Source organism: Capricornis sumatraensis, chromosome 2 (assembly GCF_032405125.1).
Source record: "Capricornis sumatraensis isolate serow.1 chromosome 2, serow.2, whole genome shotgun sequence".
Taxonomy (NCBI): Eukaryota; Metazoa; Chordata; class Mammalia; order Artiodactyla; family Bovidae; genus Capricornis; species Capricornis sumatraensis.
Genome location: NC_091070.1, coordinates 42445318 through 42463704, shown reverse-complemented (window position 1 = coordinate 42463704; position 18387 = coordinate 42445318). Strand labels below are relative to the sequence as shown.

The 18387-nt window shown below is 36.0% G+C and overlaps 1 protein-coding gene across 1 annotated transcript in view; it reads left to right on the top strand.

Annotated features, from left to right (window-relative positions):
- Nucleotides 1–18387, top strand: part of ATP8B4 (ATPase phospholipid transporting 8B4 (putative)) — a 200755-nt gene that overhangs the window by 101381 nt on the left and 80987 nt on the right. The window contains exons 11-13 of the mRNA XM_068992364.1: nucleotides 1173–1381; nucleotides 5623–5666; nucleotides 10258–10423. Of these exons, the coding sequence (XP_068848465.1) occupies nucleotides 1173–1381; nucleotides 5623–5666; nucleotides 10258–10423 (419 nt within the window). The remainder of the gene's footprint in view (nucleotides 1–1172; nucleotides 1382–5622; nucleotides 5667–10257; nucleotides 10424–18387) is intronic.

The window sequence follows — 18387 nt, the reverse complement described above, 5'->3', positions numbered from 1 at the left end:
ACACAATAGGGGAAAGGATTTATTGTTCAACAAATGGTAATGAATACATTTGATAAAAATTGAAATTAGCTTCTCATATGCATGTCATACTTAGAAAATTCTAATTGAAAGAAAGAATTAAATGTGGAAAAAATTAAAGAACTGGAAGAAAAGTATAGATATCTGTGTGTATATATATATATATATGTATATAATCTTGCCATAGGCAAGGCTTATCTAAGCAAAAATTCCCCCAAAGAAGCTATAAACAGAAACTATAAACCACTGATAAATTTGATTGATTAAAAAGGGAAAAGTTCTTTGTGTCAAAAATAGTGGAAACAGAATTAAAAGATGAGTGATAAACTGTGTAACATATTGATATAATGTATATAGATATATATTCCATATATACAAGTCAATAAGAAATACACTAATACCTGAATAGGAAAGATGAACTAGGAAGGTAATGCAATTAGATAATTCCAGGAAGACATAACTGGCCAATAAAACTTGAAACAGATATTGGATTCATTGATAAGAAATGCAATAAACAGTAATAAGATGCCATTTGACTTGGCATAGACTAAAAGATAATTTTCAATAATCTAATGGTAGAAACTTACATTGTTGTAATTTTTTTGGAAGTTGATCTGTCCTTATGTATGACAAAGACTGAAAAATATTATACTCTTGGCTTTAGAAATTCCACTTCTGGAAGTGAAAAGTCATAAATCACCACCAGATCACAAGACAATGCTCTTTTCCTGGTAAATGGGCAAAGTAATATGACAATACACCCTGTTTTTACTCAATATCTACTATGGTTTTCTTAGTGCTTCATAGAGGGACTCCTTTTTACCTCTTTTGGTAAAATGAAGCCACATCAAATAACTGGTAGGCTACACAAGAAATCTCCCGTGGGCCTGGGCCTGTTTAATGTAAATAGAGAAGCATGGAACTTTCCTGAAGGCTTTATGCCAAGTCAGGCCGTTGTTTCAAGGTGCTATAAGGAAATGACTGAACATTTTATGAAAAGACTATGCTGAGATGCCTCAGAAGGTCACTAGGACCTGGAAATATTTTCTTCTAAACTCTGAAGACATTGGCAGACTTCTTGCTTTGCTAAAGCTTGTATGTTCTGAGATTGATGGAGTATTTCTCTTTTTTTTTTCCATTTAAATGGATGAAAGTGTGGAAGTAATTCGTCTGGGACATAGTTATTTTATAAACTGGGATCGGAAGATGTATTACTGCAGGAAGGCAACACCTGCTGAAGCTCGAACGACCACACTCAACGAGGAGCTAGGCCAGATTGAATATGTTTTCTCTGACAAGACGGGTACCCTCACTCAAAACATCATGACTTTTAAAAAATGTTCCATTAATGGGAGAATCTATGGTAAGAGAAACCTTTTCTTTTTGTTGTTATTGTTAACAGTCCTAAAAAAATTAAGAAACCCTATATTTTTTTTAAATAAAAAAAATCTCTCGCTTTCTTATTAATACGGAGACCACCAGCATCTACCAGAGTGGTCGGCACATAATAAACACTTGCTAAATATTTATTGGGTGAATGTTGAATAATTCAGATAAAGCTTTGGATCTGTTACCATTCATGTAACCCCATGAGGGTTAGTTTAGATACTGTCCAAGGTTCCTTTTGTTGCTCAAACTGTGTGGTGCTTAATAGACTCATATTCCAGGGAGGAGGAGTTCTTCAGAGCCTGATTTATCTCAGTGAAAGCAGTATTTTATATTTGCTTCCTAACAGCCCTCAACTGATGTTAGTGTCTTTGTTTATAAGAATTTACAATTCATTCCTGAAAATTCACACTGCACAGTGTTACCTTTAGTGGTCAGACAAGCTGTTTCATCAATATTGAGTTCCTATTTGTATGCTTTTGTTATGATACCTGGTCTGTTGGGGATTTTCAGCCTTTCTAGTTAGTTACATGTGACCCTGTCACCCCGACTTAGGCCAGTTAGCAGACAGTTCCTTCTGAGAGCATGGAAGCTCTCCAGAGGGCTGCTGTCAGGTTCCTCTGGATTCCCAGTATCACTTCACTGAACTCAAGTGTCCAGTTTCTCATTACAAAAATCTCAGGACGTAAAGAAAATCCAAGAAAGAGAGAGAAACCTTTCCTTTGTCTTCTGATGGGAAACTTCACAAATTGCCAAATATTTTAAAGTAAAATTTGATCCTGAGCAAAACTGAGAAATATAAGTTGATTTTCATACTATCCTGTCTTTAGACCTCCCTCTGCTATTCCACTCCCCATAACCCCTGGTTGCCATGGTTTCCTCACTTCTCTTCTGTCCACACCTGCCCCACACTTCTCTGGTAGTAGACCAGATAATAGTCAACCTGGACTTCTACACGGCCTCAGTTACACTGTACATTTTTCTTACATCACTATTAATATTATGAAGATGCTAAATAAAATAGAACCTTTTCTTAAAATTTTTTCTTTTTATATTATTTTCAGATGCTTTTGATAAATACAACCCAGGAGCAGTTTAAATGAAAAAATTTTGTTGGAGTATTGGAGTCATTTTGAATTTTGTAGGCCTTTTGTATTCTTTTACCATGGCACTTATTGGTAATATAATAGAAACAATATCACTTCTAGGAAATTACCCTAAGGAAACTTTAAGACATGGGGACCAAGATTTATTTGAAGATATATTTGTCACTGATGCTAAAGCTGAAACTCCAGTACTTTGGCCACCTGATGTGAAGAGTTCACTCATCGGAAAAAACTGTGATGCTGGGAGGGATTAGGGGAAGGAGGAGAAGGGGACGACAGAGGATGAGATGGCTGGGTGGCATCACTGACTCGATGGACAGTGAACTCTGGGAGTTGGTGATGGACAGGGAGGCCTGGTGTGCTGCGATTCATGGGGTCACAAAGAGTCAGACACGACTGAGCGACTGAACTGAACTGATGTTTGTCACAGGGGCTGTTATTAGAAAAGTCCCTGGATTTTCACAATATATATATCCCAAGATCTTTGCAAATCTCCAAATTTACAAATCCTGTGATATTTAGTTCAGTTCAGTTCAGTCGCTCAGTCGTGTCCGACTCTTTGCGACCCCATGAATCATAGCACGCCAGACCTCCCTGTCCACCTGTCCATCACCAACTCCTGGAGTTTACTCAAACTCATGTGCATCGAGTCGGTGATGCCATCCAGCCATCTCATCCTCTGTCGTCGTCTTCTCCTCCTGCCCCCAATCCTCCCAGCATCAGGATCTTTTCCAATGAGTCAACTCTTTGCATGAGGTGGCCAAAGTATTGGAGTTTCAGCCTCATCATCAGTCCTTCCAATGAACACCCAGGACTGGTCTCCTTTAGGATGGACTGGTTGGATCTCCTTGCAGTCCAAGGGACTCTCAGGAGTCTTTTCCAACACCACAGTTCAAAAGCATCAACTCTTTGGCGCTCAGCTTTCTTCACAGTCCAACTCTCACATCCACACATGACCACTGGAAAAACCATAGCCTTGACTAGATGGACCTTTGTTGGCAAAGTAAGATCTCTGCTTTTGAATATGCTGTCTAGGTTGGTCATAACTTTCCCTCCAAGGAGTAACTGTCTTTTTATTTCATGACTGCTATCACCATCTGCAGAAATTTTGGAGCCCCCAGAAATAAAGTCTGACACTATTTCCACTGTTTCCCCATCTATTTCCCATGAAGTGTTGGGACCAGATGCCATGATCTTTGATAGCTTGTAATTTCCCTCATAAAAGGCAGGAAAGTAACTGAAAGATTTAACAAGCCCTTTCGACCTTTCATTTATAAAGCCATTCCAATTTATAATAATTTATTATGTCAGTAAAATATATTCTTATTAAAGAACTCAGATTGTTCCAGAATCATTTTTCCCCCATACAGTTGGCCTTGTTTATGCCATAGATCCAGGCCTTGGGAAATTTTTATAATCTATTCTTATTTGCCTAAAGGTCTGTTTTCTTTCTCAGATCTATCATTTTCTTAGACTTCAGTTTTTCTTTGCGTCATCACCAGTTTTATGAAGAGGCTTTCTTTGAGAATACCATTTTACACAAAGACAGTTTGTTTGCTTTTATCATTTATCAGAGTTATAGCATAGGGGGTAATGACTAGAATATAACTGTGGTGAGTTTGGTATCTAAATTCCAGGTGCTGGGTGAGGTTCATTCACTAGCCCAGGGATTCCTCTCATATAGCAGCCTCACTGTATTCTAGATTTATACCTGAGCCCCAGAAAAACCACCAGTAACTCTTTATCAGTGCTTTTTGGGGTCGTACTCTTGTATGGTGAGGGGCTTCTCAGGTGGTGCTAGTGGCAAAGAACCTGCAGGAGATGTAAGAGCCACCATTTCGATCCCTGGGTTGGGAAAATCCCTTTCAGGAGGGCACGGCAACCCACTCCTGTGTTCTTGTCTGGAGAGTCCCCTGGGCAAAGAAGCCTGTCAGGCAGTGGTCCAAAGGGTTGCACATAACTGAAGTGACTTAGCACGCATGTTTGTATTGAATAGTGAAACGAGAGAGATTTGAATTAAAAACCTACTATGGAGTTCCCTGGTGGCTCAGAGGATAAAGAATCTGCCTGCAATGCAGGAGACTTGGGTTCAATCCCTGGGTTGGGAAGATCCCCTGAAGAAGTGAATGACAGCCCACTCCAGTATTCTTGCCTGGAGAATTCCATGAACAGAGCAGCCTGTTGGGCTACCGTCTACAGCGTCACAAATAGTCATACATGACTGAATGACTAACACAGCTACTATACTATGCTGACTTTTTAGTTTTAGTTGAATCATGTGGGAGATCAGGGCTCGATCCCTGGGATAAGGTGCCCCTGGAGAAGAGAATGGCTTCCCACGCCAGTATTCTGGCCTGGAGAATTCCATGGGCTGTATCATCCATGGGGTCGCACAGAGTTGGACACAACTGAGTGATTTTCACATGTCATTTTATATTCTGTTTTTCAGTCTGTCATCCATGAAACAGGAATGAAAATTTTTTTTAAAGATTTTTCATTCCTGTTTTAAAAATCCCTGTATTTTCCAATGTATTTGTAATAAGCCCATATTGGCTTTATATTAAGAATAGTTACTTTTAAATGTTTGGCAGATGGGTGGCTATGTTCTCTGACTACACAAGGCTCTGACATTGTTTAATGTTTACATGCTAATTTGACCTTGCCATTATAGACATTAAAGATGTATCTGGCCAGACCAATATAGACAAAGATGTACTCACCACGCTTCAGCACTGATGGGAGTTGGTCTGTCTTGCATACCATTTTGGATTCCCCAACAGTGTGTATAAAGTGAAAAACAAAAATTTGCCTTGTGCCAACATCACAGATAATGTAACAACAGAATGATAAAATTTACAGAAAAACAGAATTATGGCTTATTTTGTATTAATGTGTACTGATTTTAGTTCTGTTTTGGGCAAATGAATATCTTTCTGTGTTAATTGCCATATCTAGTGTTACTGTTTGAAAACACTCTTCAAAATGTCTAGGTTTGAACTCATAATGTCATCTAGTAGTGGTGCTTTAATAAACAAGTATATTTCTTCAAACTAAATGTATAAATATAGTTTCAATTTCATCTATTTTTAATTCTCAGTTTTGGTTTTGGCAGGTGAAGTGCATGATGACTGGGGTCAGAAGACTGGCATGACTAAGGTGTGGAGGTGATTAAGTTCATTCTTACTTTTAATTTCAAATTGTACATGCTTTTAAAAAAGGATGAGTTCCTAGAAGCCTAATTTCCACCATGATCAGAGTAGATACTAAATATGTAACTTAAAAAAAAAAGATTCGTATGGTCCAAACTTCCTTCTTATCCAGGTTTCCCAATCACAGAGTTCACTGTCTATTTTTCCCCTCTGTTAGAGATATTTATTATATATAATCAAATATATTTCTCAATTTTTTACATAGGCAGTAGTGAACTATGCTTATTGTGCTTAACTTTCTTCCTTAGCAATGATCAAGATCCTTCTATAAAAGTGGGAAAAAAGGGCTCCCTAATTCTTTTTATTGTGAATAATATTTTATTATGTTGATGTTCCTTAACTTATGTAAGGAGGTAGGAATGGGCATTTAGAATATTTGCAACATTTTGCTTGTAAAGGAAATGCAACAAAAGTAACCATGTATACATGTTATATCACATGGATCCTATATTTTCTAACAAGTTCCATTTCTAGAAATGGGATTGCTAAGTCAAAATGTATGTGCATTTGTAATTTGATCAATATTTCCAAATTGTCCTCTTTAGAATTTGCACTAATTTACCCTGTCACAAGCAATGTACAAGAATGCCTGCTTTCTCCTACCCTCACCAACACAATGTTTTATCAATTTTTTTATTTTGTAAAATTAATTTTTATTGGAATATGGTTGATTTACATTGTTGTATTAGTTTCTGCTATACAGCAGAGTGAGTCAGTTGTATGTATACATTTATCCACCAATTTACCCTGTCACAAGCAATGTACAATAGTGTCTGCTTTCTCCTACCTTTACTAGCACAATCGAAGTTTTTGATTTTTTACAAGACTTTTTAAAAAGTCACTTTGCTGTACAGGAGAAATTAAGCACAACATTGTAAATAAACTGTACTTCAATAAAATAAAAAGAAATTTGTTCTCTCCCTTTTTTGTATAAGAATTTGTGGCTATTAATTTCCCTCTGAACACTGCTTTAGTTTTATTACATGGATGTTGGCCTGTAATATCTTTATTTTTGTTATATCAGTTTGAATAGCCACACTGAACCATGAGAAGAACTAAACATTTCAAAGAGGTTGGGACTTGCTCCTTCCTTATAATATTTTTAATAAGAGAATAGATTTGTATTTCTACTTTGGGGGATTTATTCGGGTTTTCTTTGTGGCTTAATATGATCAATTGTTGTCAGTGTTCCAGGGTCCTTAAAATGAAAGTTTATGTATTTTCTGTTTTTAAGGTATAAAATTAGCTGTATTGTCATCTAATTCTACCTTATTAATTATATTATTTAGGTCTTCTATTTCATTATTTTTTATCTGTGTTATTTGTTTGGATTAAACAGGTTAATAAAAGCATTCTGATAATTTCTCTCTCTCTTTCTCTAGCTCTCCTATATAGCCTGAAGTCTTCATTTTATAAGTATTGATGCTATTGTGAGGTGCATTGATGTTCATAGTAGTTATATTTTTATCATGAATGTGTTCTTTGATTCATTTAATTCTCCTTGTCCTGGATGCAATCTTATTTGATATTAAGATCATGTCTCCTGGTTAACTTTTGATTTGCATTTGCCCACCTTTTTTTTTCAATATTGCTGAATAACTTTGTTTTAGATATGTCTCTTAAGAATATACAGCATAGGACTGGCTTTTACTTTACATGCAATTTTTTAGTGAGTGAGTTAGGGCCATTACATTGGATCTGTTAAATATTTTAGATTATACTTTATAATTTTTAATAATTCTCTAGAGATTCTACAGCCTATGTGTTTGCTTCTCTTATGGTATTTAGGAAAATATTTTATTGTTTCTCCACTGTATACTTTCAAGAGTTTGTATAATACTCTTAATTCTTTTTTTGTAAGGAGTATCTATCAATTTCCTAGTATGAAAAATGATAAAATTATTATGTCTATCCTTCTTTCCCTCATATTTTCCTATGATTTTTATTAATGATGCTTCTTAATCTTAAGTGTACATAGATTTCTCTTAATTGGTTTGAGTTTTTAAATGGTATCTTCTGACCTTCAAATACTAAAATGAGGACATTAGGACCTTCTAATTTTTAAGCAGTCTTTCTATGTAGTCAACATATATAGCATATACATTTTGTTTTATAATCCTAATCTGTTTCTTTTATATTTAGTTCTTCAGTTAATAAGATTCAGTACTTAGCACTAACTACTTTTCCCTTTCCCACTGTTTTTCCGGCTATCTTTTATTTGGCTGAAGTGTATCCTTCAGTTTCAAGAGGCGTTCATGAGAAATAGCAGTTCAGAATTATCTGTTGAATGACATTACTAAATTGAATGACATTACTAAATAATTGAGTGACATTAATAAATTCATTGATTAGCTCTAGTAGTTTTCTGGTAGCATCTTTAGGACTTTGTATGTACAGTATCATGTCATCTATAAACAGTGACAGTTTTACTTCTTTTCCAATTTGTATTCCTTCTATTTATTTTTCTAGTCTGACAGGCTGTAATCTTCACAAGTCATGGTTTCTTCCCTGGGTGTCAGGGGGAGGGGGTTTAGGGAAGTCTAAGGCCAGTGTGTATTTTACTTTGTACTAGTGAGTTGATCAATTTTTTCTCCTATTGGGTAGCTGTTTTAAAATTTCATTACATGAACAAAACAATCTTTGATTAAATAAGTCTCTATGATTCTGAAATAAACACAGCTAATGGACTACCTTGTATAATGGTATGTATTCTCATGTACTTGGATATATTAAGTATTATATTTAAAATATTATTTTGCAGTCTCCAAGACAGAGTGTATTTGAAAAGTATTTTCTTATCAGTTGTTCTGGCAAAGACCTTATCACAGGTCTAGTCCTTTGAGTAATAAACTTTTAAAAATTAGTAGTACATTTTATGCTTTTCATGAGTCAGTGAATTAACAGATCTTATTTAATATTAAAATTATCTTCTATTTTGTTCTATCTTTAATCCTTTTTCTTTCATTTTTGTGATCAACAAATTTTGAAGTGGACAGTAAACTAACATTAACAATGAGCACTGAGTGTGTACTGCAGATCTCTAGAACTTTTTCACCTTGTACATCTGAAACTGTAATTTCTCATTGAACTGCAATGCCCCACTTCCCCATTCTTCTAGTCCTTGGAAACTGCTGTTTTACACTCAGTTTTTGTGAATTTTTCTATGTTAGATATCTACTAACATAATTAGATATCTGCATGAATTCCTTAAAAGAAATAAATCACTCATAAATAGAATTATGCAATATTTATTCTTTTGTGAGTAATTTATTTCTTTTAATGTAATGTCCTCAAGGTTCATTCATGTTGCAGCATAAAGACAAGGTTCTTTTTTTATGGCTGAATAATATTCTTTGTGTGTGTGTGTATAGATATATAAAACCACATATTCTTTATTCATCAGTTGATGGATGTTTCTTTTGTTTCTGAAGTGAAGTGAAAGTGTTAGTCACTTAGTCATGTCTGACTCTTTGTGGTCCCCGTAGACTGTACCCTGCCAGGCTCCTCTGTCCATGGAATTCTCCAGGCCAGAATACTGGAGTGCATAGCCATTCCCTTCTCCAGGGGATCTTTCCAACCCAGGGATCAAACCCAAGTCTCCTGCATTGCAGGCAGATTCTTTATCATCTGAACCACTAGGGAAGCCCTATGTTGTTTCTGCTGCTACTGCTACTAAGTCGCTTCAGTTATGTCTGACTCTGTGCAACCCCATAGATGGCAGCCCACCAGGCTCCTCTCTCCCTGGGATTCTCCAGGCAAGAACACTGGAGTGGGCTGCCATTTCCTTCTCCATTGCATGAAAGTGAAAAATGAAGGTGAAGTCACTGAGTCATGTCCGACTCTTAGCGACCCCATGGACCGCAGCCTACCAGGCTTCTCCGTCCATGGGATTTTCCAGGCAAGAGTACTGGAGTGGGGTGCCATTGCTTTCTCCAATGTTGTTTCTACCTTTTGGCTATTGTGAATTATGCCACAGTGAATGTGTAAATACAAATATCTCAAGATCTTGATTTTAATTTTGTCCTAATATTTTGCAGTTTCTTTAGTGAGATCAGAGAAGTACTCTGTAATCAAACACATTAATATTTTTATATCTTGAAATATTAATTCATGCTAAGTAGACTTTAAAAAGTCTATAATTAGGCACATACTATTCCAGGTCAGATGTTGCTGCCAAAAAGAGTTCAAGTCAGGTCAAGTTTTTCCATCAAGTAGGTTTTGAAAGCAACTTTCAGTTTTTAGGGCTTCTTTGTATTTTGGAGTTGAAGTAAACATTTGAGAATTTGTACAGCCATTGGATTTTTTTTCTTCCCCATATGCTTTTGGCAGGTTTATTGCTCTGGTAATGAAGGCTTACATGGATCTGAAATGGGAAGGTGATATTTAACAGTAATGAGGAAACAGAAAGCCATTTTGGTGCCAGGCTTTGGAGGCTGAAAAGTCATACAAACTCTAAAAATATTTAGAGGAAGTGTTTTTGAATTTTAAAAGACTTTTGTTGGAATGAAGTCTACAGTTTTGTTGTTGTTCTCCTACAGAAAAAAGAGACCGTGGGTTTCTCAGTCAGCCCTCAAGCAGACAGAACATTTCAATTTTTTGACCACCATTTGATGGAATCCATTGAACTGGGTGATCCCAAAGTGCATGAATTCCTTAGGTTACTTGCACTCTGCCACACTGTAATGTCAGAGGAAAATAGTGCAGGTAAGTGCAGTATGTCTGAATCTTGTTTTTTAAATAGGTATATTTTCATTGAAATGTTCGGAATGTTCCTTTACCTATTACTAGCTTTTCTGTGTATTTATTTGTATACTGAATGTTTTCTAAAAATATGGAGAGACTTAAAAGAAAAGAAAAAATTAGGAACAGTAAAAAGATGAGGGCCTAGATAAGCCAGTTAAAAGGGATAATTTTTTTTTAAATGACTGAACACAGTATTTGCATACAACAATGCTTAAACTGATCTTTGTAATACTAATGCCAATGATGCTATTTTTATCTGAGGATATCACAGTGTCTTTAAGTAAGTTTTTTTAATCTCTGCCTTCAGGTTCATTTCATTTTTAAAGTTCTCTTTTAATAGCTATCTGATTTTAATATTATGATATCTTCTTACGTCTCTTTGAGGATATTAATTATTCTTAATTTGAAATCTTTTGTTTCCTCTGCTGTGTTTCATTTTATGAAATGTTGTTTTTAGAGTTCTGTGTCTAACTTTCATGTTGTTCTCAAACATTTTATTGTTTGTTATTGCCTATTCTTATTTGTGTTTGAGCATCCCAGTTTGCCTCTTGGTGAATGTAGGTTTTGATAGCGGCCTGTCTCCCAAGATTGTTGGGGAGAGTCACAAAACATTGCTTGTCTTCTGGGCATGGAGTTTCCCGCTTCCTGGAGTTCATATGATGCCTGGGCTTAACTGAGTTTTTCAAATCTAATGCTAGGATTCTGTGTCAGAACTCTCATTTCAAAGAAAGCTGTATTTAAGGTCTGGCCTAAAAGAAAGTATCACAGTCATGGACTCCCTTTCTTTTGTTAATTAATTTCTCTTATCCTTGTGGGATTCTAAGGCTATTTCTGGCTGTTTTCAGCTTTGGTCTCCAGCCCCAGCATGAAAACCACAAAAGGTTCCTTAGGTGGATTGTGTACTTAGTGTAAAAGAACATTTTCAAGGTTTCATCTTGAGGCAAATATCACTGTAGCCTGTTGTTGGGAATAAGCTGGCCGGAGGAGCCAAAGTGGTCCTGGCAAGCTTGAGTGGAATTCTTCAACTCATTTTATTTCTGGTGCCCCCAAGATCACGTCTGCTCTTCTCTTTTGTTGATTCTGATTTGGAGAAACTTTGGGCGTTGCTTTTAACTCTGTATTAATTTTCTTCTTCAAATTCTTTGAACTGTGTTTTTCTCGTTTCTTATTTATTCATCTATTAAATATACTTTTTATCTTTCAGACATTTCTCAAGTTTCTGGTTCACTGAAAATACTCATTCCTCTTTTATGGTATCACTACAATTTTTTCATATTGTGATATTTTAATATTTAAATTAATTTTTAATTGGAGGATAATTGCCCTACAATATTGTGTTGGTCTCTACCATACGTCAGTACAAATCAGCCATGAGGAAACATATGTTGCCTTCCTCATGAGCCTCCCTGCCACCCCTTCTCACCCCTCCAGGTTGTCACAGAGCACCTGATTTGAGCTTCCTGCATCACATAGCAAATTTTCACCAGCTATCTAATTCTACATATGGTAATGTGTATTTTCAATGCTACTCTCTATTTATTCTACCCTTTCCCTCCCTGACTGTGCCCCAAAGTCCATTCTCTCTGTCTGTTGTGATATAATTAAATGCAATAAAACACAGATCTTAAGTATATTGTTTAATGAATTTTGACCATTATATACACCCATGTAACCACCACCCCATCAAAGTATTAATCACTCAAGAAAGATTACTCATGTTCCTTTCTAGTCCACATCACCAACCACTGCCCAAGCAACCACTATCCTGATTTTTATCATCAAAAATGAGTTTTGTCTGTCCTTATATTAATACTTCATATGAACAGAATCATATGTATCCTTTTGTGTCTGGCTTCTTTCATGCAATGTAATGTTTTTGTCACTCATCCATGTTGTCATATCAATCAGTAGTTCATTCTTTTAAATTTGAGTAACATTTCACTTTATGAATATGTTTACCACTTTTTTTCTTCCCCAGCCCTCTGTCCAGGCATTTGGGTTATTTCTAGCTTTGGATTATTATGAGTAAAGCCACCATAAACATTTTTACATCTTTAAAAAAGTTAACAAATTTGTTTTTCGTAAATACTTAGGAATGGAAATTGCCTGATCATAGCATAGGTGTGTTTAAGAAACTGCCCAACTATTTTCCCAAAATGGAGTATCATTTTACATTCCCACTGTCAGTATACGAGAGTTCTAGTACCTTTACATTCTTACTAACATTTTAGTATTATTTCTATTAAGTTGTACCTGTTCTTGTGGATATGGACTAATCTCTTCTGCCATATAAAAGCATTTTGAAGTGAAGAGAAGTAAATTTGTGTATCATTTCAACTATTTCAGTTTTTTCTTTTGAGATTTCAAATTCTCAGTGAAGGATTACTATACTAAATAAGGGGAGATTACATTTTTTTTTCTCCTTTTAAAGTTCTAATTATAGGATAGATGACTTAAATCCATGTATGTTCAAGAGCACTGGAAAATATAAACCTTACTTACATAAATGTTAGTTATGATAAAGAACAGAACCCAAATCTGATGAACTTAAAACTATACGACTCTATAATTTATAGCTGAGGGTATTGCTTTTATTTTAAGTGAGTGCTCTTTGTTTCATGGAGACATTTGGGAAAGTTGATATTCTCATTCCCTTTGCCAGGAATTTCAGAAGCAGAGAAGTGGAAGGTACAAAGGCTTCAATACAAGTTTTTTTCTATTTAGGTAGATGTCAATTAAAGAGATAAAAAATTTAGAAAATTTTTCTTGTTACCTTAAAATCAGTCCTTTAAAATTTGTTGAACTTGCTTTATGGCTTGATATGTGTTCAGTTTCTGTGTTTTGTGTGTGCTTGAAATAAATGTGCATTATGCAATTATTGAAAATGGGGTTCTAATATATCTACTAGATACTGTTTATTAATTGTGTTGTTTAATCTTCTCCCTCTCTGGGTTCTTTTGAGTACTTGATTTCTTGATTAATGAGAGTGTATTTAAATCACTATGGTATAGTGAAAGTGAAAATCACTCGGTCGTGTCTGACTCTTTGAGACCCCATGGACTACACAGTCCATGGAATTCTCCAGGCCAGAATACTGGAGTGGGTGGCTTTGCCCTTCTCCAGGGGATCTTCCCAACCCAGGGATCAAACCCAGGTCTCCCACATTGCAGGCAGATTCTTTACCAGCTGAGCCACAAGGGAAGCCACAAGCATAGTTATATGCACTGTAATTGTGTATTCATTAATTCTACTTTGTTTTGCTAATGTTTGCTTTATATATTTAAGATCACATTATTAGATACTAGTTTAGAGTTAAATTTTTTAAAATGAAAACATCTATCAATATATATTTACCCTTTTTATCTCTAGTAACATGTTTGCCTTAATGTTTACTTTGTCTGATGCTAGTATAGTTATAGATATTTATTTTGTCTGATCCAGTATAGTTGTTGATGTTTCCCTCTTGTTAGTATTTGCATTGTTCAGCTTTCCATACTCTTTCCTGCTGTTCTTTTTTTTTTAATGTTCTAGACACATCTCTTGTAAATGGCAAAATTTTTGATATTTAAAAGAATATCCAGTTTAACTAAACCAAATCTTAAATAGAACATTTAGCCAATTACCCATTGTTGATTATCCATATGTTTAGGTTCTAAGTATTTAATATATGGACTTCCCTGTGGTTCAGTGGTAAAGAGTCCGCCTGCCAGTGCAGGAGACACGGGTTTGATCACTGGGCTTGGAGAAGAAAACTGGCAAACCACTCCAGCATTCTTGCCTGGGAAATCCCATGAGCAGAGGAGCCTGGTGGGCTACAGTCCATGAGGGTGCAAAAGAGTCAGATACAACTTAGTGACTAAACAACAGCAGCAATAATTTAATATATAATTACTGTAATTACTGATAGATATCTTTCTACCATCTTTTTGTATTTTATATTTGTCCTATCATTTGTCTGCCTCTTGTAGTCTTATAGATTTAGTTCAGTTTTATTTCTACTGCCTTGAAAATAATATACTCTTATTTGTATTCTTAGTTAATAGCCTAGAACTTTTAGCATAATTGACTCAACATAGCCTAAGCCTTTTTGAACAAAATACGGACCTTAAAATGCTTCAATACTAATAAACCTTGTGCTGATTTATATAGTATTTTTGTCTTATATTTTATTTTTCAGTACCTCAAGAGGTTAATTTTATGGTTTTTATAGTCAGTTTACTTAGATTTACTCATATATTTACTCATTTCTATGGTCTTTAATGCTGTGCAATCACTGAGCTTCTGCTGGTCAAAAATGTATTCTTTAGAATTTCTTTTAGGCAGAAGCTACTGGTAGTAAACTCTCAAAAGCTTGAAAGCAACTTTATTTCATCCCTATTCTTAAAAAAATTTTTTTTACTGAAGTATAGTTAATTTAAAATGTTGTATTTAATTTCTACTTACAGCAAAGTGACTCAGTTATACATATATATACACACACATATATATGTACACACATATATATGTATGTATATATATATGTACATATATATGTATATAAAAGAATATATATACATTCTTTCTTATATTCTTTTCACAGGATATTGAATATAGTTCCCTGGGCTATACAGTATGACCTTAATTTTTTATCTATCCTGTATATGATAGTTTGCATCTGCTAATCGCAAACTCTCAATCCTTCTCTCCCACAATCCGTCTTCCCCTGGCTCATTCTTATTCTTGAATGATGTTTGTTGTGTGCAAAGGTTTAAGGTGACAATTTTCTCAGCACACTGAAGATATTTAACTATTTTGAGTGTGATTTCTGTTACTGCATGGTCATGTGTTAGTTCAGTTGTGACTTGAAGGTGATCAGTCCATTCTCCCTGGTTCAGTTCAGTTCAGTCGCATCTGACTATTTGGGACCCCATGAACCACAGCATGCCAGGCTGCCCAACTCCCGGAGTCCACCCAACTCCATGGACAACCCAAACCCATGTCCATTGAGTCGGTGATGCCATCCAACCATCTCATCCTCAGTCGTCCCCTTCTCCTCCTGCCCTCAATCTTTCCCAGAATCACAGTCTTTTCAAATGAGTCAGCTCTTTGCATCAGGTGGCCAAAGTATTGGAGTTTCAGCTTCAACAGCAGTCCTTCCAATGAACACCCAGAACTGATCTCCTTTAGGATGGACTGGTTGGATCTCCTTGCAGTCCAAGGGACTCTCAGGAGTCTTCTCCAACACCACAGTTCAAAAGCATCAATTCTTCAGCACTCAGCTTTCTTCACAGTCCAACTCTCACATCCATACATGACCACTGGAAAAACCATAGCCTTGACTAGATGGACCTTTGTTGGCAAAGTAATGTCTCTGCTTTTTAATATGCTGTCTAGGTTGGTCATAACTTTCCTTCCAAGAAGTATGTGTCTTTTAATTTCATGGCGGCAAGCACCATTTGTAGTGATTTGGAGCCCAGAAAAATAAAGTCTGACACTGTTTCCACTCTTTCCCCATCTATTTCCCATGAAGTGACGCGACCGGATGCCATGATTTTAGTTTTCTGAATGTTGAGCTTTAAGCCAACTTTTTCACTCTCCTCTCACTTTCATCAAGAGGCTCTTTAGTTCCTCTTTGCTTTCGGCCATAAGGGTGGTGTCATCTGCATATCTGAGGTTATTCATATTTCTCCCAGCAGTCTTGATTCCAGCTTGTGCTTCCTCCAGCCCAGCATTTCTCATGATGTACTCTGCATAGAAGTTCAATAAGCAGGGTGACAGTATACAGCCTTTTCCTATTTGGAACCAGTCTGTTGTTCCATGTCCAGTTCTAACCGTTGCTTCCTGACCTGTATATAGGTTTCTCAAGAGGCAAGTCAGGTGGTCTGGTATCTCCATCTCTTAAAGAATTTTCCACAGTTTATTGTGATCCACACAGTCAAAGGCTTTGGCATAGTCAATGAAGCATAAATAGATGTTTTTCTGGAACTCTTATGCTTTTTCAGTGATCCATCGGATGTTGGCAATTTGATCTCTGGTTCCTCTGCCTTTTCTAAAACCAGTTTGAACATCTGGAAGTTCACGGTTCACGTATTGCTGAAGCCTGGCTTGGAGACTTTTAAGCATTACTTTACTAGTATGTGAGATGAGTGCAATTGTGCAGTAGTTTGAGCATTCTTTGGCATTGCCTTTCTTTGGGATTGGAATGAAAACTGACCTTTTTCAGTCCTGTGGCCACTGCTGAGTTTTCCAAATTTGCTGGCATATTGAGTGCAGCACTTTCACAGCATCATCTTTCAGGATTTGAAATAGCTCAACTGGAATTCCATCACCTCCATTAGCTTTGTTCGTAGTGATGCTTTCTAATGCCCACTAGACTTCACATTCCAGGATGTCTGGCTCTAGGTGAGTGATCACATCATCATGGTTATCTCGGTCGTGAAGATCTTTTTTGTACATTTCTTCTGTGTATTCTTGCCACCTCTTCTTAATATCTTCTGCTTCTGTTAGGTCCAGACCATTTCTGTCCTTTATCGAGCCCATCTTTGTATGAAATGTTCCCTTGGTATCTCTAATTTTCTTGAAGAGATCTCTAGCCTTTCCCATTCTGTTGTTTTCCTCTATTTCTTTGCACTGATCACTGAGGAAGGCTTTCCTCTCTCTCGTTCTATTCTTTGGAACTCTGCGTTCAAATGGGTATATCTTTTCTTTTTCCCTTTGCTTTTTGCTTCCCTTCTTTTCACAGCTATTTGTAAGGCCTCCTCAGACAGCCATTTTGCTTTTTTGCATTTTTTTTTTCTTGGGGATGGTCTTGATCCCTGTGTCCTGTACAATGTCACAAACCTCCATCCATAGTTCATCAGGCACTCTATCAGATCTAGTCCCTTAAATCTATTTCTCACTTCCACTGTATAATCATAAGGGATTTGATTTAGGTAATACCTGAATGGTCTAGTGGTTTTCCTTACTTTCTTCAATTTAAGTCTGAATTTGGCAATAAGGAGTTCATGATCTGAGCCACAGTCAGCTCCCCATCTTGTTTTTGCTGACTGTATAGAGCTTCTCCATCTTTGGCTGCAAAGAATATAATCAATCTGATTTTGGTGTTGACCATCAGTGATGTCCATGTGTAGAGTCTTCTCTTGTGTTGTTGGAAGAGGGTGTTTGCTATGAGCAGTGTGTTCTCTTGGCAGAACTCTATTAGCCTTTGCCCTGCTTCATTTTGTATTCCAAGGCCAAATTTGCCTGTTACTGTAGGTGTTTCTTGACTTCCTACTTTTGCATTCCAGTCCCCTATAATGTAAAAGACATCTTTTTTGGGTGTTAGTTCTAGAAGGTCTTGTAGGTCTTCATAGAACTCTTCAGTTTCAGCTTCTTTGGCATTACTGGTCGGGGCATAGACTTGAGATTTCTTCTTCTTCATAGTCTTAGTGAAGGTGTGAATTTTTAATATATTTGTATTGCTGAGAATTCATTGAGATTCTTGAGTCCATAGAATGTTGTCTTTTATCACTTCTGGAATTTCCTCAGCCATAGTATTTCTTCAAGTATGGACTCTGACTCATTTTCTCTCTTGTAATAGATCTTTAGTGTGTAACATTCTCACTCTATTCTCTATGTCTTTTAATAATTCTTTGATTTTTTCCCTTTCTTTGTCCCTCTGGGATATATTCTGGAATTTTCTCAATTTTTTCCCGTATATACAAATTCTCTCTCGTATTATTTAATTTGCTGTTTTTGACTTCTACTAAGTCTTTAATTCTTTTTTCAATCTGATTAATTTTATCTCTTTTATTTTTGAAATCCATTAAATATTTGTTTGTAGTATTTCTGATAACTTCAATTTCTAAAGTTTTTAGGGATATTATTCTCTCTGTTCTTTCTGTTGGTTCTAATTATATCTTGGTCATTTTATTTCAGACTTCATTTGTAGAAGTTTTTCAGGTTCT